The sequence below is a fragment of the Phyllostomus hastatus genome, unplaced genomic scaffold (genome assembly GCF_019186645.2).
Source record: "Phyllostomus hastatus isolate PE091 unplaced genomic scaffold, TTU_PhHast_1.1 phas_scaffold_1066, whole genome shotgun sequence".
NCBI classification, from domain to species: domain Eukaryota; kingdom Metazoa; phylum Chordata; class Mammalia; order Chiroptera; family Phyllostomidae; genus Phyllostomus; species Phyllostomus hastatus.
In genome coordinates this window covers 9,617,790-9,641,821 of record NW_025334004.1, presented here as the reverse complement: position 1 = coordinate 9,641,821, position 24,032 = coordinate 9,617,790, and the positions used below count along the sequence as shown (strand labels likewise).

Genomic DNA, 24,032 nt, shown 5'->3' with positions numbered 1-24,032 from the left:
TCAGACCTCATTCCAGAGGAAAGCAAGCTGACTGACTTGCTGGCACCCTAGCCTACAGCTCAGAGACCCTGGCCCAGCCCTCCCCACCACGGTGCGTGGGGGAAGAGGCACCAGCCATGCTGGTATCTGTAGCCACCAAGCTACTTTCCCTGGCTCTTCTGGCATGGTGAGAGGTGCCCCGCTGCCCGCTATCACAGAATAACCAGTGGATAAGCCATAGGAGTTGCTGGGGAGTGGCAAACAGAATGGTGAGCAGCAGCACTGTGTAAGGCCCAGCAGGGCTCACGGAGGTGTAATGGGAACAAAGACAGGAGAAGCACAGAGGGACCCAACACAGCCAGAAGCAGCTAGAAGCTGCCCAAAAGCTTCTAAAAGCTAGGTGACAGAGAGAGTGAAAAAGTCCAGGGTCTGGGGGTGCCTCACAAAGGGTGGCCTTTTCACCTGTATCTTTTGCTCTCTTTGTCTTTAAGTCACACCTATAGTTTACATGAAACATACTTCGAGTATTCAGCTTAAATGAAAGGACTGTCTTTATCTACTTGCAGGATGAAACTGCCTCTTTATTTCTGATTCTTTTCCCAGCACAGCATCCAGGACCAAGTAAGTCTCTGAGGGGCTTTGTCGAAACAAGCCCTCTTCTTACATTCTTCTGGGTTACTGGTAAACTCAATTCTTTGTTCTTAAATAGAGCCTGGGCAAGACCTTGGTGATTTGCTGTGTTTTGTTTGTTTTGTTTTTGTTTTTGTTTTTTTTTTTCCTTCCTTTTCAAATTACTTGATGGTGGTTTGATTTTTTATATGGGTTGAAAAACATAATTTATTTTATTGACTCTCATACAGCCAATAGGATGTCTCACATTTAACAGAAGCATTTATAATTCCATTAACCAGTGTAGTTTAAGATGTGTGATGAGCTAATACCAAAGCCATGTAAAATGCCTAATTCTATTCTCCTTTCTCTGTGCGCCCTCCCAACAGAGCTCTCCGTCCCATTGATGTAAAGCTCTGAGGACCCCCAGGGATCGTGCTCCAAGACTTCAGTTCAAGTCCTTGGCCGATGGGCATCAATCTCACCCACTAGCCAGCAAGATGCCCTTAAACTCCCCGAAGGAGCTGTCAATGTGTAAGGATGGAGAAGACTGTCAGGCAAATGCATTTCCACAGAAAGGTGTCCCCACCCCTGGGGATAAGGAAGAGTCCGGCCAGATCTCCAGTGGACACTCAGTGGTTCTGAGCCCCAGTGCAGGAGAGGACACTCAGCTCTCCATCCTGGCTGCCACCACTGACCCAGTGGCTGAGGTTCACCAAGGGAAACGAGAGACCTGGGGCAAGAAGGTGGATTTCCTCCTGTCTGTCATCGGCTACGCTGTGGACCTGGGCAATATCTGGCGCTTTCCCTACATATGTTACCAGAATGGAGGGGGTCAGTATCATGAGCCAGAGCAGAGGCTCTGACCCGGGAGAGGGTGTCTATGGAGCCTCTTGGGAATCATATCTTTTCTGTCTTGTTCCACTCATGTGAGTCTGGGAATGGGATTGCTTAAGACTTTAAAGCTACCTAAAAGATAAATCTCCGGTGGTGAGCCAACACTTTAAGTTGGCCTGTCCGAAGCTCTATGGGTTGTGAAGTTGGGTGAAATCTCCCAAACCTGACCTCAGCAGATTTTCCACATCAGTCAGCACATTACTGCTCCCTGTGTGGAAGAGCTCCCTTCTCATCCTGCAAGATCCAAGCTCCATTCTCCAGTCAGCGAGATGTGGGGATGCCCAGCAGCACTGGGCTGAGCTCCCTCACTCCTGCTGGCAGCTTCTGCTCAGAGCAGTCCAGGGAGGGTAGGGCCATGTAAGGAAAAATTGGGAGGCAGCTCTGGTGTCCACACCTTCCCGGGCCTTTGCACCTGTGTGAGGTCAGAGAAGGGCATCAGTTCAGGTCCAGAGTCTTAAGTTAAAGCCCAGGCAGGATCCAGAGCTGAACCCAGTCACAGCATGACATTAACGCTGACCCTAAGCCATGCATGGAAGTGTCTCGTATCTCTGACAAGAGGGACAGATTTTTATAGCCGGAGACTATTACTTGTCCTTCCTTTGATCCCCCAGTGCCCCCAGAGCAGTGAACCTGTGGATTATGAAAAACAGCAGCTGACTGTAGTTGTGGATACGGCACCCCAGAGAGGAGTGAGTAGGTCTGAGGCCTCTGTGCTGACATCAGCGGACTTGCTATCGGAATAGGAAACGGATAGAGGCGGGAGTCAAATCAGTAGATATTTATTTTGACACTCCAGAGCTCTGGCAACAGATTGGGGAGGGGAGCTAAAATGAGGTTTTGGGGGTAATTCATCTGTGTCCATGGCCTGACCCAGAGTGGTCCGCCTTTGCTGCTCTTAAGGGCCATGGCCCCTGCAGCTGCAAAGGCAGCTCCTGTTCGGGGAGGGGGACCCCAGCACTCCCTGCCTGGGAGGAGCAGAGGCTGGAATCACCTTATCTCCCACCTGGAAGAACTCACCTTTAGCCTGATCGTTACTTAAGGGGCTGGGTCACCGGAGCCATTTCCCCTACACTCATTCCCTACAATAAAACCAGGCAACCAAACCTTTTGGACAAATGCCACCTTGACAACACAGTGCGGTTCTTATTCTCAATCCAGATTCCCCCAGAGTGACTGTGAACTAGGTGGGACCTTTCTAAGTTGCACTGACTTCAGGTTTCTACTTTTGAAGCACTTGAGGGAAGGAAAAACTGTCAGGGAAAATCACAGCAACCCTTCCTTTGGGCTAAAACTCGGGCTGCAGGGGAGCAATCCTCAACTTGGCATTTCTGCATTCTGCCTCAGCCATGAGACCCAGGAGACACGAGCATCTCCAGGGATGCCGCAGCTCCACCCTTTCTCAGTCTATGACAATCCCCCTGGTCAGCCATACCTGCAAAACTGGCTCAGAAAGGAGCATCCTGGCTCAGTGGAATTACGGAAAACAGCTAACTGTAATCAAGTGTCTGGAGGCAGGGATGATACAGATGAACAGAGACAGTAACTCAGTGACTTTTATATTATTGTAGCCGCTGCACAGGTCGTCCTCACAGGAGATCTGTGACAGGGGTCCCAAATGCTGGTCTGTGTATGGTTGCATCCAAATCCCCTGAGGAGCTTAACATTTTTTTGTTGCCTTTGACATGTTTCTATTCAAAATTAGCATCTACAGTGATTTGACCTTTATGGAATAAACACATTTAAGCTTATGCTGCAGGCTTCTTCTGTGGTGGGTTTCTTTTCTCGGCTTCTTTTCAACTGCTGGTGTCTTGGTAACTGCAGCCTTTTTACCCACCAAAGGCTTCTTCTGCTTCTTAAGGCCAACAGCCTTCTTTCCTTTCTTTCCTACCACAGGCTTCTTGCCTGGAACTCCCTTCTCATCTAATTTGGCTTCTAGTGCTGCTGCTTTTTTATACATTCTGGAGCTGTAGTTCTTGGCCTGGCAAAGAATGGTGTTTCAGCACATGGTCTTTGCATGTGGATGTAACTTCAACAAGATTCTCAGGCTTTTCAGTGGCTTCTCCTTCAATACTGTGTGATGAATCTTCTTGCATGGAGCTGGAGGGCTCTTTGGATCTCAGGGCTTTTCATTGTGCTCAGGTCTGTATCGAGTGTCTTGTGCATGGGGAGTTGTAGGTACGTTTAAGGGAAGCAGCTCTATGCCAAGTGCCATACAGATCATCCAACTTACGGAAAGCACTTTGGGTGCAAAAGCAGAAACAGCCCACGTGCCCACCGGGAACAAATTTCAAAATGTTCAGTTTGTTTCCATTGCACAGAGTAATTCCTGGGATGTTTCTGAAGGCTTTGATGATACGACTGTCCTCGTTATAGATGATGCAAGGTCCCCTGTGCTAGATACCACGGTGGTTTCTTATTGTACCCTTGCCATCTCTCATTCGCTGAGAGGCATAGACCTTCTTGATGCTATTCCAGGCCTTAGGTTTCTTAAGAAGCAAAACAGCCTCCTTTTTGTTTTTGTAGCCTTCAACTGTATCTTCACACCGAAAGAATTTCAAGAACCTCCTCAGTGCAATGACCTTTAGATAGGACCAGCACTGGTAAGGCGGAGGCAGCCAGGGCAGAGCTGGTGGCACATCACTTCTGTGATGCAAAGGGCACCAGTATTTGGTTGGAGCAGACATGTAGCCCTCACAACCCATATTTCCAAAAGCATCCTGGCCAGAGCAGTGAGCCCCACCACCTCAGACTCTGGGAATTCAAGCCCCTGCTCTGCCAGCATCCCAAGACTCAGCTCTGATTTGATGACCTGCCAGTTCACAGGCAACATTGGTCTGTCTCTTGTTTTTGCTCAAGTTGGTGTGAACAAAAGTTCACAATATCTGGTTGAATGGGACTCCTGAACACAGCAGGCAAAGTGACGTTTTTGCCAGATGACTCCCCTTTTTGAAGCACACTGGTATCAGTGGATGAGCACACACCATGGTGGGGAGAGGAGAAGGCCACGCTCCTCTCAACCTGGTGGCTCCCACAGGAAAAGAAAAATGTTTTTGTTATACCCAGACCTGGAACTTCTGCTTCAGGAAGTCTGGGTGGGTGGGTGTTTTTAAGCCCACCAGTGACTGATGGATGGCTGGGATTTGGGACCCTCAGCTCCCCTCAGTGCCCCCTCAGCCTTGTCCTTTCATGGGGAGGAAATACTCAGAGAAGATACGTGGCCCTGGGCCCTCCAGGTGGTTAGAAGTGGAACTGGCCCCAGTGCCTGTCCTGCTGACTCCCAAACCCCGATTTCTTTTGGGTTCCTCGCTGCCTCCTGCCAAACCTCTTTCACTGTAGACCTGAGTCTACGACTACTTCTGGCAAAACGCCAAGGCCAGGGGAGCACAGCTTGTCACTCAGCATAAGGTGCCTTCATGACACTTGAACCCTAGACAGCTCTGTGATTCTCTGGTGGATCTTGGGAGCAGATCAGTGGGGCCTTCCTGGGACAGAGGTGGGCAGAGAGTAAAATTGTCTTTCATCTGCCTCAGGAGCGTTCCTTATCCCCTACACCATCATGGCCATTTTTGGGGGGATCCCGCTCTTCTACATGGAGCTTGTGCTGGGCCAGTACCACCAAAACGGATGCATTTCCATATGGAGGAAAATCTGCCCGATTTTCAAAGGTAACTGAAAGGCTTCAGCGGGTGGGTTTTCCAAGAAAGAGGTGATTTCCATCAGTGGGTGGCAGCTGGGGACCTTCTAGAATCAGATAGGCCTTGAGGAACCCTGGGACATAACTGGAGCCCAGTAATTAAGTTTTTGACTACCCAAGTGATGGAAGACTGTAAAAGGGAAACAGAATAAGTGACAAAGGTAAACTGAATAGAAAAACTTTAAAGCATTAACAGCACACAAGCATTTTCTGACACTCCTAACCTTGCAAATACATAGAAATCATTTACCACATTGTCACTTTTCTGCAGCCTCTCGGAGTCTTCGGGGAATGAAATGAGTGGCAGCCCCCATCTTCACCCCACCCCCCACTGCAGTGCCCTCCCAGGCCCTGTTTCAGCCTTTCACTGTTGGGCTGCCTTTTACACTTGGCCTCCCTCACCCTCTGTCCCAGGGATCGGGTACACCACCTGCATCATTGCCTTTTACACGGCCTCCTACTACAACACCATCATGGCATGGGCGCTCTACTACCTCATCTCCTCCTTCACCAACCACCTGCCCTGGACCAGCTGCGAGAACTCCTGGAACACTGGCAACTGCACCAACTACTTCTCAGGGGGCAACATCACCTGGACACCCAACTCCACGTCCCCTGCTGAGGAGTTTTACATGTAAGTGCCTGTAGGTGAGGACACAGTCTGTTGAGGGCTGGCCACACCCCTGGGGTTTGGCTTCATTGGAGGGAGTGCTCATAACCTGGCCACCTGGTCCTTCCCGATGTGTCATGCCAGGTGGCAACAACATGCCCAGGATTATCCCCACCTTCACATTCCAAAATGACTCCCCTGCTTCAACACCACCCTTCCTCCTCAGCTGTGCTCTCAGCGGTGTCACAGAAGCAAAGCCTCTGGCCACTTCAATAGTTTGAAACTATTCACCTAGTTCCTGGTTTCATGTGTTCACTTCATAAGTGGGATTCACTCTTTGGAAGAAGATGCCTGGACTGGGGAGTATTCTTTGATGCTGGAATTTCAGGCAATGGCAGACCAAAGAGGGTGTTTGTTTGTACCCACACGTACAAATCTTCATGTCCTCCAAAGCTAGTCATGGTGCTCATGTCTCCTGCTTGGTCAGGTGCAAGCCAGGACAGGAGAGCCCTGGAGGTCTGCCTTTAGGCTGAGCATGTTTCTCGGGTTGGTCGGCTGGACATGCTGGTCTTTCCTTCAGGACAGGCAGAGCCGATCCCAGCTCTGGCTGATGTTTGGTGACCGTGTGGTGCTTGCAGTGCAGTGACCATCTCTCCTCTTGGCACCCTCCTGAAGGTATCACCAGCAGTGCGCTCAGGTCACTCTTAGACCATCTCACAGGCTTTTCCATCTCTTTCACCCCAGGCGCCACGTGCTGCAGATCCACCGATCTAAAGGACTCCAGGACCTGGGGGGCATCAGCTGGCAGCTTGTCCTCTGCATCATGCTGATCTTCACTGTTATCTACTTTAGCATCTGGAGAGGCATCAAAACATCTGGCAAGGTGAGGAGGACTCTGCTGACACAGGCCTGCCAAGGGGCCCCAGAGCATCTCAAACTCAGAACTCAGTGGCCCAGACAGCCCAGCCAGGGGGGAGACTGCTTCCTTCTACACCAGACACCTTCCATGTTGCTTAGTCTCTTCAACAAATCTGTTAGAGAGTCTAGGAATGGACCAATCCGAAGAACCATTACATGATTTTTTAAAATTTCCTTAATCCACTGGTAATGTCCCAATTAATAATAGTGGCAATAATTTATTGAAAACCTATCGTGAACCATGGTCAGTGCATTATATACACTGGCTACTTGATTGTTGCCTGCTAGATACTTTCCCCACTTCACCAATGGGGAGTGGGTTTAGAAGCAGTTAGTACCAGCAAGTGGTGAGTCAGATCTCTGCCTGATTCTAAAGGCTGTGATCTCTCTGCCACAGCTCCATGCCTCCTAAAATTACAGGGGGGAAAAAAGTAGACCTCCTTTCTTGGAGGTTTTCAAGAATAAAAAACCAACATCCATGTGGTAACAATGTGTTTCCTTGCTCACAGGTGGTGTGGGTGACAGCCACCTGCCCTTACATAATCCTTTTGGTCCTGCTGGTGAGGGGGGCCACCCTCCCTGGAGCCTGGAGGGGTGTTCTCTTCTACTTAAAACCCAACTGGCAGAAACTCCTGGAGACAAAGGTTAGATAACAAGGAGAATGGTGTGCACCTATCTGTCATTTTACTACATGAAGCTAGTCCTCCGAAAAGGACAGTAGCAACTACTAAAATTTGGGTTCAGTGGAAAGTCTGCAATGCTTTAAATCAGAAATGCAAGAATGGAAAGTACAGTTGAGGCCACTGCATTGGTTTATGCCTACATGATAGGAAGTCACATTTGTCTGCACTTAGTGTGTGGCCATCCCCGGAATGAACCTTGAGAACTGTTTCTTCATGCCTGCCCAGAGCCATGTGGAAGCAGGCATGAGGGCGTTGGCCCCAGTCCCAGCCCTCACCCTACCTCTGCTGTGTTCCAGGTGTGGGTGGATGCTGCCTCTCAGGTCTTTTTCTCCCTTGGTCCTGGCTTTGGGGTCCTACTGGCTTTTGCTAGCTACAACAAATTCAACAACAACTGTTATCAGTGAGTATCAACCCTTTTGGCCCCCCAGGAAAAGCTTAAAAGTGGGGTGAGCAGAAGTCAGTTGGTCTGGAGGAACGTGATTGAACTGATGGCCTCAAACCTGGCCAGGCTCAGGCCATACTGACACTCTGACCCCCAGGGGGACCACAGATCCCTGACCAATTCACCCATGGCCAGAGCCTGGGACCGTTCAGGGGTTGAGAGAGGTCCCAGGCCACTTTCGTTCTGTGAGAGTCTCTGTATGTTAAAATAATTCATTAAGAAATTCTAAAGCAGGTTTATAGAAATTGCAACAGACATTAAATGTTTAGATTTGACTTATTGTATTTAACAACACAATTATAATGTGATAATTTATGTATGTATATATACACAAAAAGTATGATTGAACTATTTTGACTAACACAAAATGCCATAATTTTTGTGGCAAAATTTCATTTCATAAATGTTGATGAAACAGAGTATTGCATCAATTATGACTTAAATATCACTCATCTCCTTTAGAGTTGACTTTGCTTTAATGTTCTGTCACAGATGGCAATGTGCAGCAATCCTTACGCTATTCCTTAGACAACTACAGAATTTATTTTTTTTTAAAAGGAATTCACGTGCACCCTAAGCAACATGACCTTGCATTGGAACACCATCTGCAAGTCCTATAATGAAGTCTTCTGTGCCAGGATATCAGGACTTCCGGCCAAGATGGAAGTGTAGGTAGACACATTGTGCCTCCTTGCACAACCAAAAGAAGGACAAAAAAAATTTAAAAACAAAAAACAATGAGAACTGACAGAAAATCGAACTGTATGGAAGTCCAACAACCAAGGAGCTAAAGAAGAAATATTCATCCATACCTACAGGACGGGGGGAGACAGGCATCTGGTTGGGCAGAGAGGACTTGTAGCAAGGCAGTGGCTGGAGGACTGGGGTGGGCAAGGTAGTGGCTGGTATACAAGGCAGCCCCACATTCATGTGCAGATAAACTGGGAGGAACAACTAGGGAGCGATACACATCACACAACCCAGGGTTCCAGTGCAGGGAAATAAAGCTCAAACCTCTGACCGAAAACACCTATGGGGGTTGAGTTGGCAGTGGGAGAAACTCCCAGACTCACAGGAGAGTTTGCTGGAGAGACCCACAGGGTCCTAGAATGTACACAAACCTTCCCACCCAGGAATTAGCACCAGAAGGGCCCAATTTGATTATGGGTAGCAGGGGAAGTGACTGAAATCCGGCAGACAGTGAACAAGGGACATTTTTCCCTCTTGGGCCCCTCCCCTATGTATAGCACCACAGAGCAGTGACATTGGTTGCCTCCCCCTGAGGAACACCTAAGGCTCCACCCCTTGTACGTAACAGGTGCACCAAGACAAAAAAAAAATGGCCCAAATGAAAGAATAGATCAAAGCTCCAGAAAAAATACAACTAAGTGATGAAGAGATAGCCAACCTATCACATGCACAGTTCAAAACACTGTTAATCAGGATGCTCACAGAATTGGTTGAATATGGTCACAAATTAGAGGAAAAAATGAAGGCTATGAAAAGTGAAATAAAGGAAAATGTACGGGGAACCAACAGTGATGGGATGGAAACTGGGACTCAAATCAACAGTCTGGAGCAGAAGGAAGAAAGAAACATTCAACCAGAAAAGAATGAAGAAACAAGAATTTTAAAAAAATGAGTAGAGGCTTAGAAACCTCCAGGACATCTTTAAATGTTCCAACATCCAAATCATAGGAGTGCCAGAAGAGGAGGAAGACCAAGAAATTGAAAACTTATTTCAAAAAATAATAAAGGAGAACTTTCCCAATCTGGTGAAGGAAATAGACTTTTAGGAAGTCCACGAAGCTCAGAGAGTCCCAAAGAAGTTGGACCCAAGGAGGAACACACCAAGGCACATCATATATTACCCAAGATTAAAGATAAGGAGAGAATCTTAAAAGCAGCAAGACAAAAGGAGAGAGTTACCTACAAAGGAGTTCCCATTAGACTATCAGCTGATTTCTCAAAAGAAACCTTGCAGGCAAGAAGGGGCTGGGAAGCATTCAAAGTCATGAAAGGCAAGGGCCTACATCCAAGCTTACTCTATCCAGCAAAGCTATTGTTTATAATAGAAGGGCAAATAAAGTGCTTCCCAGACAAAGTCAAGTTAAAAGAGTTCATCATCACCCAGCCCTTATTATATGAAGTGTTAAAGGGACTTATCTAAGAAAAAGAAGATCAAAAATATGAACAATAAAGTGACAACAAACGCGCACCTATTACCAACTGAATTTTAAGAAAACAAAAGCAAACTAAGCAAACAACTAGAACAGGAAGAGTCACAGAAATGAAGATCACATGGAGGGTTATCAGCAGGGGAGTGAGAGAAGGAGAGAGGGGGAAAAGGTACAGAGAATAAGTAGCATAAATGGTAGGCAGAAAGTAGATAGGGGGCAGTTGAGAATAGTATAGGAAATGTAGAAGCCAAAGAACTTCTATGTATGACCTGTGGACATGAACTGAAGAGAGGGAATGTGGGTGGTAAGGGGTGTGCAGGGCAGAGAGGAATAAAGGGGGGAGATGGGACAGTTGTAATAGCATAATCAATAAAATATTTAAAAATAAAAATTAAAAAAGATTTTTAAGAAAAGTGTAGGATATCAGTGTGGTGGTCTCATAACCTCATTTGCATATAATGACAAAAGTCTAAATCTGAGAACTTCACAAATATGAGGCCAAGGTCCCCTTCTGGCTTCCATTCAAACCCAGGCACTGCTTTAGAGCAAGACTTGTTTGAAACCAAGAGGTTGGTTCTGGGCTGGTTCTCAACAGGACTGTATTTTAAAACCACCCCTTAACCTGCTGTCCTCCCTCACCATGCATGGTGATAATGGCAGCTTGTGCTTCAAGGTTGATCCAACCAGTGTGAGAGGCTGGGCACTGGGAGGAGGGAAGGGGACACCAGGACCAGCTGAAGTCCCTGTGAGCTCAGCCTGTCCCCCTGACCCCTGGCAACACCCACCCCCCGCAGCTCCCTCCCCCTCCACCACAGTATGGAGGCAGATGCTCCTATACTCCTGACTTGGAAATGTCTCAGCCCCCTTGACCTTTCTGCTCCAGAGATGCCCTGGTGACCAGTGTGGTGAACTGCATGACGAGCTTCCTTTCAGGATTTGTCATTTTCACAATGCTCGGATATATGGCTGAGATGAGGAAGGAAGATGTGTCGGAGGTGGCCAAAGATGCGGGTAGGACTTTGGTTCTGTTTAGGTCCCTTGCTCCCACTGAATTCCTTGGCTGTTCTTTGGGTTTCTTCAGTATCTAGCTCATGAATTATTTCTAAATGTTTCTTTAAAAATTGTCAAAGATTTTAGGGAAATGTAATGCTTTGGAGATCTCAACCCTTTCCAGGTGTTCAGGTGGTAGTGCAATGGGTCAGCTCCCTTGGCACCTAGTACCAGGGCCTTGAATACACTATGGGTTTCTCTCTCCCCCTGTCTCAGGCCCCAGCCTCCTCTTCATCGCATACGCAGAAGCCATAGCCAACATGCCGGCATCCACGTTCTTTGCCATCATCTTCTTCTTGTTGTTGATCACACTGGGCTTGGATAGCACGGTGAGTGAATGGGAAGGGAAATCTGGCTCTGGGAGGAGGAAGAGTAGGAGAAAAAGGACAGGGAGGGGGAGGAGAGAGAGGAAGTTGTACCCATCTCCTGTCATCCTGGCCGCTCCATATGGTGTTGGCTGTTCCCTCCTAGTGCTTCTCTAGCCCTTGTTTCTCCTCATCAACTACGCTTACCACTCTCTAGTACCTTAGTCTCTAATGGGATGACTGTGTATCTAGACATAGCACAGGCCAGTGGCTCAGCATATGTGAACTGCTATTATTGTGCACTGTCCCTTTACCAGATGAGAGCAACTAAAGGCCAGGATAAGGCCACTCTTGAGTCTCAGTGCCCTGATGCCTAGCATGGAGCTCAGCGCCTTGCACTTAGTATTTATACAAGTCTCAGCTTTGTGTTGGCTTTTCTGGTGCAGCCAGTCTCTCCAAGAAATCTCACATGAAAAAGCCCTGTCCTATGCCATACTTTCTTTCCTTTATGTCCTTAGCAATGGGTTCTCAATGACAGTGTAAACAGGAAAAGATGTTTCCAGCGAGGGCTGCTGAGTAGGGGGAATGGGTCATGACCGGCTCAGCTGGTCACTCAGCAGTCTTAATACCTTCCTCATATTTGCTGTCCTAGAAAGTAACAGATCTGTCCCAAAGCCCTCCTGCAATCATTTGTGTGTCCCTCTCAGTTTGCAGGCTTGGAGGGGGTGATTACAGCTGTGCTGGATGAGTTTCCTCACATCTGGTCCAAACGCCGAGAGTGGTTTGTGCTCTGTGTGGTCATTACCTGCTTCTTCGGGTCCCTAGTCACCCTGACTTTTGTGAGTACCAGAACCCTCAGCTTTGAGTCAGCCTCCCTGAGAATGCTACAAGAAGCCATTCCTTTCCTTCCATCCCACATGGTGCCCTTGCTTTGGGGTCAAAGGGAGGGCTTATAAAAAAGTCTGTCAAGGATAAAAAAAAAAGTTGTTTCTGGTGGCATCTGTTTGTGGATTCTGTGCACGATATCTGGAGGCTCTTTGCATTTCACAGCAGATCCAACTAGATTCCAGGCTTGGCAGAATATCTGTAGAAAAACTAAGACTTGCTTTTCCAGTTTATTTCCAGTTCTTAGGGCTGCTCTTGGGGCAACATTGTCCACATGTCTTGATATGCAGAATATCTGGAGGCCGGCATCTCATGTCTGTCATGTCACCTTGTCTCCTCCAGAAAACTTGCAATGGTGAAGACCCTCTCCGATGATTTTTTGCTTTTGATAGCCAAAGCAAATGCTGTAAAACTATAAAGCAGGCATCAGATAGTACCCACAGGCATCCCAGGCTTGTGTCCTGACTCAAGGCAGGTTTTGTAGATATGGATCTTCAAGCCGTGACCCAGTGTCTGTAGAGCTTTGGTAGGGTGGTGGGACCGTGAACAGGACCCAAGGGATTTGTGAGTTTGGACAGAAGGCAAAACTGTGGCCAATGTGCTCAGTGGTCTGGTATTGTAGACTCTCCCAGATCCAGTCTTTGGGGACCGTGATTCTCCAAGGTAGAGTAATCAGTAGGTATTTGGTAAATTGGAGAAAGTTGAAAATAGATGAAGGCCCTTTTGAATTTGTCTCTTAAAACTTGGTGGGGAGAGAAAATGAGAAGAGAGTGCATAGTAGGGAGGGGACAGGCATCTGATGGGGTGAAATCTAGCCCACCCAGAGTAGGCCAGTCCAAGAGATACTCATATTAGGTCTAAGTGGGAATTTTTCCAAAATTATCCGTAGTTAAGAAGCTTCTTTGGCTCATATCATAAAGAGGAGGCAATGCCTCTGGGGCCCTTAACCAGGTTCATGTTCTCACTTGCAGGGAGGGGCTTATGTGGTGAAGCTGCTGGAGGAATATGCCACGGGGCCCGCCGTGCTCACTGTGGCACTGATAGAAGCAATTGCTGTATTCTGGTTCTACGGTAAGACACTTCCTCCCCAGCCACAATCCTTTCTACATCAGCCTGTAAGCCACCAGAATACAGAAGGGCTCATTTCATGAAAGGGCAGGGCAGTGTACGAGATGTCACCTCCTGGTGGGTCTAAGAAAAGCAGCTCAGCTCAGGGTCTTCTTCAGAAATGGGTCATCATCTCTTGCGCACTCTCTATTGTTCATACTCTTGGGAAGATGTGTTTTCCTTCTGAGATTAAATGTTTCCCCACTGGAGACAGGCTGAAGTGGTTCCCTATAGCTCATCCATAGGGGATGCTTATGATCCTGACTGGCTCTGAGAACTGGACAGAACACAAAGAACTAATGCATAGTGAATGCATCTGCAGAGTGGGCCATATTCTGCTGTTATGTGGAGTGACCCTCAATTTAAGTTTTGTAAGCAAGAGCACCCTCCAGAGCCCTGAGACAGAGCTTAGGGGCTTATCTTCTAGGGAAGAGGCACACAGGGAAGAATGCTCCTGTGTGGATTATCTGCCCCAGAGAAACCCCCTCTGATCTTGGGGTGGAATCTGACAAGGATGGAACCACAAGGAGCACAGAGAATGAGCTGACAAGGGTCCATTGGAAGGGGTCCCAGGAGCCCCTGGGTGGGGGCAGGGAAGGGTACAGGCAATTGAAGTAAAGACAACCGGGTTCAGAGATGTCTCTCTTCATAAAATCAAGAAGTGCTTACTTCATTCTGAAAATGTATTCCTTTTCCTAGTTTCTATGATGATAAAACAGCATTAGCATGTTTGTCATTATGCATAATATGAAGAAGGGGTCCCCATATTTTGAGTTGCATGTGAGTCCAGTTTTTTAATAAGAAATCCTCCCCACCTCCTCAGGAATTCATTCGACAAAGTTCAAGTGTGTGAATCACTGTAGACCTACCTGAGGTATTGCTGGGTGCTCTCAGGGAAGCAACCACAAAGCAACCCTCCTTCCCCTTCTCAACTTCCCACCAGAGTTCTCACTTCTCACTTCCATGCCAGTTACTTTTATAGAAGAACTGTGACTGTGATCTGGGGCATGAATGGTCCACACTGTGGTTAAAATTATTTCTTGGAAGTTTCCAGTACGTGGTTATACGGTCAAAGTCAGTCTTTGTCAAGCAGGTTCATCATTCCTAGACAAAACCTAACTTTCTTTTCTACAGTTACAATAAAATAAAATACACACTGAGATCTTAGAAAGGTAGCGTGGACACCAAGAGGGGGCTTTAGGTTCCTCCCCAATGTCCACTTATCCTTCCCTCTATGGAAAAAGGATGTTGCTTGCTCTGAAATGAAGTTCTGCCCCACTTTTGAACCAGTTTGGTGTCCTAAAACCCTCTCCTGAGGAATTTCAGAGCTGCTTCTGTCCCTGAGAATCAAGGAATCAGATAGTTCACATCCTCTCGCAATCCATCAATCTCTTTCTCTTCCGGGTGATTTTAGGCATCACTCAGTTCTGCAGCAATGTGAAGGAAATGCTGGGCTTTAGCCCTGGATGGTTCTGGAAGACCTGCTGGATAGCCATCAGCCCTTTGTTTCTCCTGGTGAGTTACCATTTTTCTTCTCCTTCTGGTCTTGGAGGAAAACCCCATTCAAACACTTACAAAGAATAAATTTTATTGAAGTGAAAAATATATAGAAAAATGTACAAATCACAAAGGTACATCTCAATGAAATTTTATAAATTGAGCACACTTTTGTATGCCATACCAGAAACAAAAACACAATTGAGCACACTTTTGTAAAGCCATACCAAGAAACAAAAACATGACTGACACCTCAGAAGCCCTTCCGTATCCCAGCCCAGTCACTGTGACCCCCACACTTAACCACTCTTCTGGCCTCGTACACCACAGCCATCTAAGCTTCAGTCACCTTATTGCTTCACTACCCTGCTCCGTGACAATGATAAATAGCATTCACAGGACATTAAGTACCAGGCCAGACTTGGTGCAAGACTTACACCCAATGCTTTTTAACCCTCACAACAATTCTATGAAGTAGCATAGTTATAATATCCTGTTTTACATGTAAGGAACTAAGGTTTAGAGACATTCAGTAAACAGTCCAAGGTCACACGACAAGTAACAACTGTTCAAGGCCAGGAAAGGATTTATTGTGCCTCTCATGAGGCCCTGAGAAGAGTACTAGTTTTGTGTCCATTTTCTTAAAGAAGCTCCACACACATGTCCTCAAGCATGACCTGAATCAAAAGTAGAATCCATTTGTTGCCCAAGGACCTGGGTGAGAAAGTTCAGTTCCAAGGGTGGGCCATCTGCCAAGATGTGCTCATTATTCACTTCATCGTTGCTGCACATGTCCCTGTGTGTCCTCCTGGTGTCCATCTGTAGGAGATGTTTGCCCAAAGGTGGAAGAGTGCCCTGCCAACACTCCAAGTGCACTCGGAGGCAGCCTGGGGTCAAATGACACTGCGCAGCAGGAGGGACTACTGTCCTGTTCTTTCATTTATCTGTAATTCTATTGGTGCTAGGAGGGGAGGTTGTGATTTTTGATCTTTTGGAGCCAGAGTAGTTGTTAGACCTCCTTCAGTCAGCTGCAGTTAGGAGTTTCTGGGTCACCCATTTTTCTTAGCATGTTTCTGCCTTTGGCATGCGGCTGTGCCTCCCCTTTCTTTGAAAACAGCCCTTCCTGTGGTCTGCTTTGACTTTCTCAGGGCAGCCCTTTATTTTTGTACTTTTTGTACCACACATCAATCTATAAGATAGCCATATGCTCAGCTTACCTTTGCAATGCTGCCTGTGCCTCCCCCCAGAATCCCTCCTTGACCTGCTTCCCTTCTCCTGGACCCCAGAGGTTTCCAAAACCAAAGCCAACCCAAGCAGCAGGAGTTCTCAGGAACTGGTGGCTATGGTTTGTGCTCCAGCATTCCCCTAGATCTTGGCCTGGTAGCTCCTTATTTCCTTATCAACAACCTGTTCCTTTTAGATAAATTAAAAACATATTTTTTATTTTCAGTGAGAAGGTTGGTCTGAATCACCTAGGCTGCCATTACTAGGAGTAGAAGTCCTGACATAAATGGGTTTATATTATTACCAGAGCTTCTCCATGATCTACTTAAATCCTTTCATTTGTTTTTCAAAGGAAGGAGAGAGACAGTGGATTAGTTCCTTGAGGGAAGAGGTTGTGTTTGTTTCTTTACTGTAGTATTCCCCAGTCAGGGAGAAAATGATACCCAGGGCTGAAATTTGGGAGAGGCAACAGAGGCACCCAACATGGGCGTAAAATTTAAGGGGACACCAGAAATCTCAGTAATCAAGATAAATGCTATTTAAAAAATTTTTTTTAATTCTCACCCAAGGACATTTTTTCATTGCTTTTAGAGGTGTGGGGAGAGAGAGAGAGAAAGAGAGAGAGAGGGAGACATCAATGTGAAGAGAAACATGGGTTGCTTGCCTTCTGTACACACCTATACCAGGGATCAAACCAGCAACTTAGCTCTGTGCCCTGCCCAGGAATCAAACCCATGACCTTTCAGTGTATGAGACAACACACCAACCAACTGAGTCACACCGGCCAGGGCAGTAATCAAGATACCTGCTATTTTAATGCAGTTTTTAAAATTGAAATTAATGTAAAAAATCTCTGATAAATAAAATATCAACATTTGGAATAGAGACAGAATCTGACCCTACACTGGGATGACTTACCTGACTTACCTGACTCTACTCTGGCCATGCTGGATCCTGTTTTTTTAACACATTGCACTCAAATACCGTTTACCTTGATTACTGAAAATTTGGCACTCCCTTAAACATCGGGCCTGGAGTGAGTGCCTCACATGTCTCACCCTCATACTGGTTCCAGGCTTTCACTATTTTCATTTCCGTGAATTTCTGCTTGTCTAGCAGACTGTGCGAACTCTTGGCGAGCTTTGACGCCCCACAGAACCCACACACGGGTCTGGGTTCAGGCACATTACTCATAGTTCCTGTGATGTTCACTTTGCTCACTTCCTCTGAAGGCAGGTGCTTGCACCAGGGCACGATGATCAGGAGGCAAAGCTGTCTCCCGCTTCTGGGATTACTTAACAAATTCCCTGCTCTGGGCTTTTTAAGGTTGCTTTAGGTAAACAATGAGTATAGCTCACTAAAAATATTCTTTTTCACTGAAGCCAACTTACAAAAAAAGAATATATTTTATACAGCATGGAGAGGCTGGGATGTGCAAAGAGGTGTCTGAAGCAACATGTACTGGCCCCAGCAAGAGCCTGGGGCTTCCCTGAGCTGTACTGGGTTTCACACCTGACGTCAGGATGAGATGAGTTACAGCCAGGATGGCTCCTATCCAGACTCCCTCTTCCCTGTTCTGAAAGTCTCTTAGCTGCTGAGTCTGGGAGTGAGGAGAGCAAGTCCGGAGGAAGGTTTGCCCTTGGCCGGGCTCTTGTTTTGAAAACTTTCTCCTGCAGTTAGGATAACACTGTCTGAAAGATGGACATGCGTTTAACAATTTCCCATTTTATTACCTGCAGACAGAGGGGAAAAAGGATATAAATAGATGTTTAACCACACAAATAAGTTACACTACTGTCTTCTTTATGACTGTGAAATAATAAAATCAAAATAACAATTTTGGCACAGAGGTTAGTAGGCAAAAACCAATATTTACACTCTCTCTGGAAACAAAACTGAAATAAGAAAACTCTTAAGCTGAGTGTTGGAGCACATCATGGAATTTTTCTTGCTCAAAATTTTCACTGAATTTTCAAGTAAAAAGTACAGTAAACTGAGTTTTCCTTCTGTTATTCCTTGTATTACGAGGGCCAGGAGCAAGCCATCATTCTTTGTTGGGATGTCTCCTGGCACAGTCATGCTGGTGGAAACCTCAGGCTAAGGGTGTTTAATGCAGAAAGCAGAGAACTCGGAAAGGGGACGGAAGGAACACACTCAGGAGCCCAAGTCCTCCTCAGGTCTTAAGATCCTTATTATCGCTCGTGCGAATAGATGCCTTCCATCTGACCAAACACAAGCACAGCTGAGGAATGCAGGAGGAAACGAAAGCAGTGCAGACAGAAATAGGAAGCCCTAGGCTGGCAGGGGCCATGCAGCGGTCCCCTGGCTTATTCCTCTACTGTCTGGTAAGAGGAGGCCCAAATCACTTCTGATGCATGTCAATTTCTTCCCCTTTGTCCTGAAGAGGGTGCTGTAACTCCCTTAATTAACATTCTGAGGTCTTGGTATCACCACTATACAGGTTGAGGTGGGCGGTAGGGAGAAAAATCAAGATAAGCACCTGGCTGTTTTATCTCTGCAGAAAATTGGGCACTAAAATCAGTGAACGTTGTGTGCCAGAGTTGAATCAAAGATACATCCCATTTGAGGAATTTCCCCAAAGTACCTTACATTTACATTTGGTATTCATGGCATTTGGTATTACATTTGATATTGGGAAAGTACATTACATTTGGTATTCATGGCATCAGAACTGCCTCTGGCAGCACAAATGTTGTTAAGGTTTTTCATGTTTCTTGGAATTTCTGTTTTAGTTCATCATTTGCAGTTTTTTGATTAGCCCGCCACAGCTACAACTATTCACGTATACTTATCCTTACTGGAGTGTCATCCTGGGCTACTGCATAGGGACCTCCTCCTTCATCTGCATCCCCACATACATCACGTACCGGCTGGTCGTCACTCCGGGGACACTGAAGGAGGTATGTGCATGTGTGTACGTGTGTACGTGTGTGTGTGTTCAGACTGGTCATTGTTTTGGGAAAAAAAAAAACAGTGTTCTCGTGTTATGTTCCATTCACAGGAGATAAGTCTACCATGTGACATTCACCTTATATATTTATATAACATATACTATGGAGACCTCTAATTGCTGCCACTGTCACCTTATGGTATTTCCTAAAATACAACAGCAAAGGAGCGAGATGGTCATTTGGGAGCACTGTAGCACGCAGCCTGGGGTGTGTGTATCATCCCCGGATTTTACCAGATAACTGCTTTGCCTCCTGCTTGTCCTTGGCATGGACATTGAATCATTGGTATCTCAGGCAATACACAAATTTTGATTTAGGTGGAGATCATGCTGGAAAATATCTGTGGTCATTTTCAACAAGAGTTATTTTGAAAATCACTCAATAAGGATGTTGCAATAACATAATAATTTTAGCTCAAGCCATTAGAGTGAAAAAGTTACCATTATAGTAAGACTCATTTCAGTAATTAATAATGGGCTATAAAAATTTTAATAACAAAACCTTACAATTTGTATAAGATGGTATATTTTTCAAGGCATCTTCATGTACTTTATCCCATTTTGTTATCAAAATACCTTGTAAGGTGGATAGGAAGGCTGGTCTGTGGGCTCTTAGATACAAAACTTAAACATGAGACCAACACAATCATCTTCTTAAAACATTTTAAAAGAAACATGAAGCAAGAGAAGATGAGGCATCCTGGTTGGTATGGCTCAGCTGGTTGAAGCATCATCCAGTAAACCAAAAGGTTGTGGGTTCGATTCCCAGTCAGGGCACATGTTTAGGCTGTGGGTTTGATCCCTGATCAGGGTGCTGTAAAAGGCAATAGATCAATGTTTGTCTCTTGTATTGATGTTTCTCTCCCTCTCTCTTCCCCACCCTTCCCCTCTCTCTAAAATCAATAAGTATGTCCTCAGGTAAGCATAAAAATAATTTAAAAATAAAATTAAAGAAGTAAGAGAACATGAGGCAATTAAACATCAGCTCTTCCTGAAAGCCGAGTTCATTTCTTTTTCCAAAAAGGAAAACCAAATTCTAGGTGAACAGAACTTTGCAAGAAGTTACTAATTTCCTACACCCAAATCTGTCCTGTAACAACCTCATTCCTCGCAAAGGAACTCAGACTGGCGTTGCTTAAAATACATGATCAGACCTAGAGTCATTGAATTTGCTTATTTGGGTTGTCCTTTATGGCAGTCATGATGGTCCACTGGCTCTATCAACTCAAATTCAGAGGCCAAGGTCAGGGGTGGGAACTTAGGTTAATAAATGTCAGTATTCTTTGGTCACAGACTGCATCTCAAGTCTTGGTCATCATTCTTGCAAATCCCCCTTGCTGGCCGCAAGGAAATGCCACCCAAAGGCATATGATGAACAGAGTTCTGATCTATTGGTAATAGAGGTAAGGCTGATTTTAGGGCCATCCTTGCCATAGGTCACCAGGTAGGGAAGAGTGGGTTACCAGGGAGCATCATAACATAGCCAGTCAAGGAGGACTAGGAGGGAGAGGACCCACTCATCTCAACTCAGAAGTTGTTCACCTTCTCTGAGCCTTTAAAATGTTTCATTGGATTGGATTAACATTTCCCAAATGTTGATATTCAGGGTCCGGCAGAAGTAATGTCTGCTTGAGAGTGGTTGGTAGGGTAATAATATGGGTGTAATAATTTATAGTTTTAATTTGAACATTTCACCCAAAATGTCATATGGTGTGCTTAAGTGTGATATTGTTATGTTACGGAAATACATGCTTATGATTTTGTGTTAAAAGATTTTGTAAAGCCCTGGCTGGTGTAGCTCAATGGATTGAGCATGGGCTGCGAACCAAAGTGTCGCAGGTTCGATTCCCAGCCAGGGTACATGCCTGGGTTGCAGGCCATAACCCCCAGCAACCGCACATTGATGTTTCTCTCTCTCTCTCTCTCTCTCTCTCTCTCCCTCTCCCTCCCTTTTCTCTCTAAAAATAAATAAATAAAATCTTAAAAAAAAGATTTTGTAATAAAAAGGGGGTGTTATTTGTGCCAGACCCTGTATTTTAAGGAGAAGTAGTTTCCTGGGATATCAATAGGCTTTACTGCTGGAGGAAAAGATTATATAGTTTAAAAAGTTTTGGAGAATGCTGGACTAAGGCAAGCTAAATATGATTTCTTATTGTGGGACTTTGCAAAAGCCTTAGTATGCCCATATGTATGTTTAATCTCTGAAAGGGATAAGGCATGCGATTTTTTTTTTTTTTTTTTTTGCCAAGAGCACCAAGGGACTACAATTCCTCACAAATACCATACTTGATGACCTGTAACATTCTATCTATGAGAGAGGGAGGCCTCGTATGAAATTTTGGTATGGGTAAAAAAAGAAAAGAAGACTAAGAGAAAGGAAAATTTCTTAGTTCTCTCGGGCCCTGGCCACACACATGGTTGGAGTCTGTGGAGTGAGCCAACACTTGCTCACATACAATTTGGAGGATATCACAAGTACCTGCAGCCTGGAAGGCTCAGGTTTGGAGCCACCAGCTTGAACAGGTCATTCAGGAAGTCCTTGGTAATCTACAGAAAGAAACCGGTCCCTAATGAGTAAGCATCCAACAGTGATCCATTTCTTAGATTATCTATCACCTTGCAGAAGGCCAGAGCTGGCGAATTTTGAGAGCAATAGTAGTTTGGCAACTGAAATGCTGCCCAGATATGAAAAACAAAGGTGAGCCTGGTATTTGGGGGGATCCGCATCCCCAAGCACAGCAGAATGGGGGGGGCAGTGGTGGGAGCTGAGGTACAACAGCCAAATACTCCATTTCAGCAGCCCCCAAGCTTTTGGCACCAGGGACTGGTTTATGGAAGACAATTTTTCTATGGATGGAGGGGGTATTGCTTTATAGTCTGCCACCAGATGCAGCTTAATTGTCACTTGCCACTCACTGATAGGGTTCTGATATGAGTCTGCAGGCCATTGATTTATTATGGTCTCTGTGCAGTCAAACCTCTCTGCTCATGATAACCTGTGTTTGCACCGCTCCCCAGCACTGGCATCACCACCTCAGCTCCACCTCAGACCATCAGGCATTACATTCCCATAAGGAGCACATAGCCTAGATCCCTTGCACGAGCAGTTCACAGTAGGGTTTGCGCTTCTGTGAGAAGCTAATGCCACACTGCCCTAACAGGAGGCAGAGCTCAGGCAGTAAGTAATGCAGGTGATGGGGAGCGCTATAAATACAGATGAAGCTTCACTCTCTCACCTGCTGCCCACCTCCTGCTGTGTGGCCCAGTTCCTAACAGGCCACAGGCCTAGTACCAGTCTATGGCCCCAGGGGTTGGGGACCCCTACTCCACTTTACAATGTGGTTCATTGTGGACCTTGCACCACCACACACCTTAGTGCTCTCCTCTCTTGCACAACACTTGTGACTAGTTAGCTAGAGTGTTCTGTGTCCAGCTCCCAATTAGCAAGACATAATTCTGTATAATCAGGTTACATACTCTCTTTAATCAGCTTACATGATCCTGTTTAATCAGGTTACAAATTCCTCTGTGGGGAAGGACGGTCTGTGAACTTTTGCTTCACAGGCTTCACATGTCCAGGGAGCTGGGGGGCCTACAGCAACTCCTTTTTAAATTGGTTTCCAGTGTGAAACCAATGTCAGGATTGGACTACTTAGGCCATTAGGAACAACACATGTGAAATTTTGTGCATTCCATTAACTATGAAAATGGAACTTTTTGAATTCCATAAGCCTTGCTCCTTAAAGAAGAACAAATTCCTAGAACCCAAAAATAAAAAAGATTGAAAGGGACTGTGTAGTTTTTCAATCCAAAATAAAAAGAACAAGTAGTAGAGCTTCACCTAAAATCAGTTAATTGAAAGATACTTTCAGATCTGGTTTTGCCTGCTTACCACACAGACAGATTCTGCCATCAAAGATCTTCCAAAGCAACCTAATGAAGATTTTTCCAAGCCCCTGCCATGCTGCTGTCCTCCTCCGCATCTCTGAGCTGCTTCATGTCACCCTGATGCTTTTCCAAGGCAGGCTGTGTATTTCATCCATAAGCCTAAGCATGTTTCAGACCTGTCTTAAAGCTTCTGTGTACCTTTCCTGTTTCTAATGTGGAAATTCTCAGCCTTTTTGTCCCTGTGATGAGTACTACATAAGCATGAGATTACTTTGGGAGTGATGATTGCAATGGTCACATCTTTGAAACTGTGTGATGATTTGCACCCTTCTACAAACTAACTAGTATTCTTTTATAGGTAGATTCATTACATCAGTAACATCCTGGCTGTGATGGGCTGACAGCACTGTGTTCTTCAGCCTGCAGTGTGTATGCTGGGTGGAGGGCAGGGGAGGGTGCCAGAATCCAGCACTCACTCTGCTCCCCAAGCCCTGTGTGGCCACGTGGAACCTCTTTCTTCCAGAGAAAAAGATGCATTTTCCCAGGTCTCCAAAGGCATGTAATAGGCCAGCAGAAGTTCCATTTTCTCCCATTAATGGTGTAATGACTTTCATAATGAGTTTATAGATACTTGTAGTTCCTAAATATTTGATTTTAATTCATAGTGGAGAATGAATAAATTGGAAATTCCTTTCTTAAGGAAAGCCAATGAGACTATTCCATCTTACTATTAAATGCCATTAAAAGGCTATCCAAACTTTGTTTTAATATTAATGTTGAAATATTTTCTCAATACTATTAAATTATAAGAATGCATTTAACATATTTTTTTCCAACAGCGTATTATCAAAAGTATCACTCCAGAACCACCAACAGAAATTCCTGGTGGGGATATCCGCTTGAAAACCATATAAAACACTTCAATGAGAGGAAAGTGGCTTCCTAACAACCTCTTCCTCCAGTTCTGACAAGTCATGCCTCTTCTCCCTCTGAGTCAATGATTTTCAACCAGCATGCAGCAAGAATTTAAAAAAACATGTAATACCGGACTATCTAGTCAGGGGCACTGACCTCTTTTCCCTAAGACTGTCAA

General features: G+C 45.6%; 1 protein-coding gene and 1 pseudogene across 1 annotated transcript; one reads left to right on the top strand and one right to left on the bottom strand.

Moving 5' to 3' along the window:
- Positions 1-1,088: 1,088 nt before the first annotated feature.
- LOC123829030 (sodium-dependent serotonin transporter-like) lies at positions 1,089-23,853 on the top strand. The gene is made up of 13 exons (XM_045854514.1): positions 1,089-1,422; positions 5,016-5,150; positions 5,594-5,813; positions 6,534-6,672; positions 7,217-7,351; positions 7,687-7,790; positions 10,896-11,023; positions 11,279-11,391; positions 12,075-12,206; positions 13,224-13,323; positions 14,774-14,874; positions 18,834-19,001; positions 23,779-23,853. Exons 1-13 carry the CDS (start codon positions 1,089-1,091, stop codon positions 23,851-23,853), a joined length of 1,884 nt encoding a protein of 627 aa, XP_045710470.1.
- On the bottom strand, positions 3,208-4,505 carry LOC123828995 (annotated as a pseudogene).
- Positions 23,854-24,032: the final 179 nt, after the last annotated feature.

Coding starts and splice junctions, on each gene's coding strand:
- LOC123829030 (XM_045854514.1), top strand. CDS start 1,089: ATGCCCTTAAACTCCCCGAAGGAGCTGTCAATGTGTAAGGATGGAGAA. Junction 7,352..7,686: donor AGAAACTCCTGGAGACAAAG/GTTAGATAACAA, acceptor GCTGTGTTCCAG/GTGTGGGTGGATGCTGCCTC. Junction 12,207..13,223: donor CCCTAGTCACCCTGACTTTT/GTGAGTACCAGA, acceptor TCTCACTTGCAG/GGAGGGGCTTATGTGGTGAA.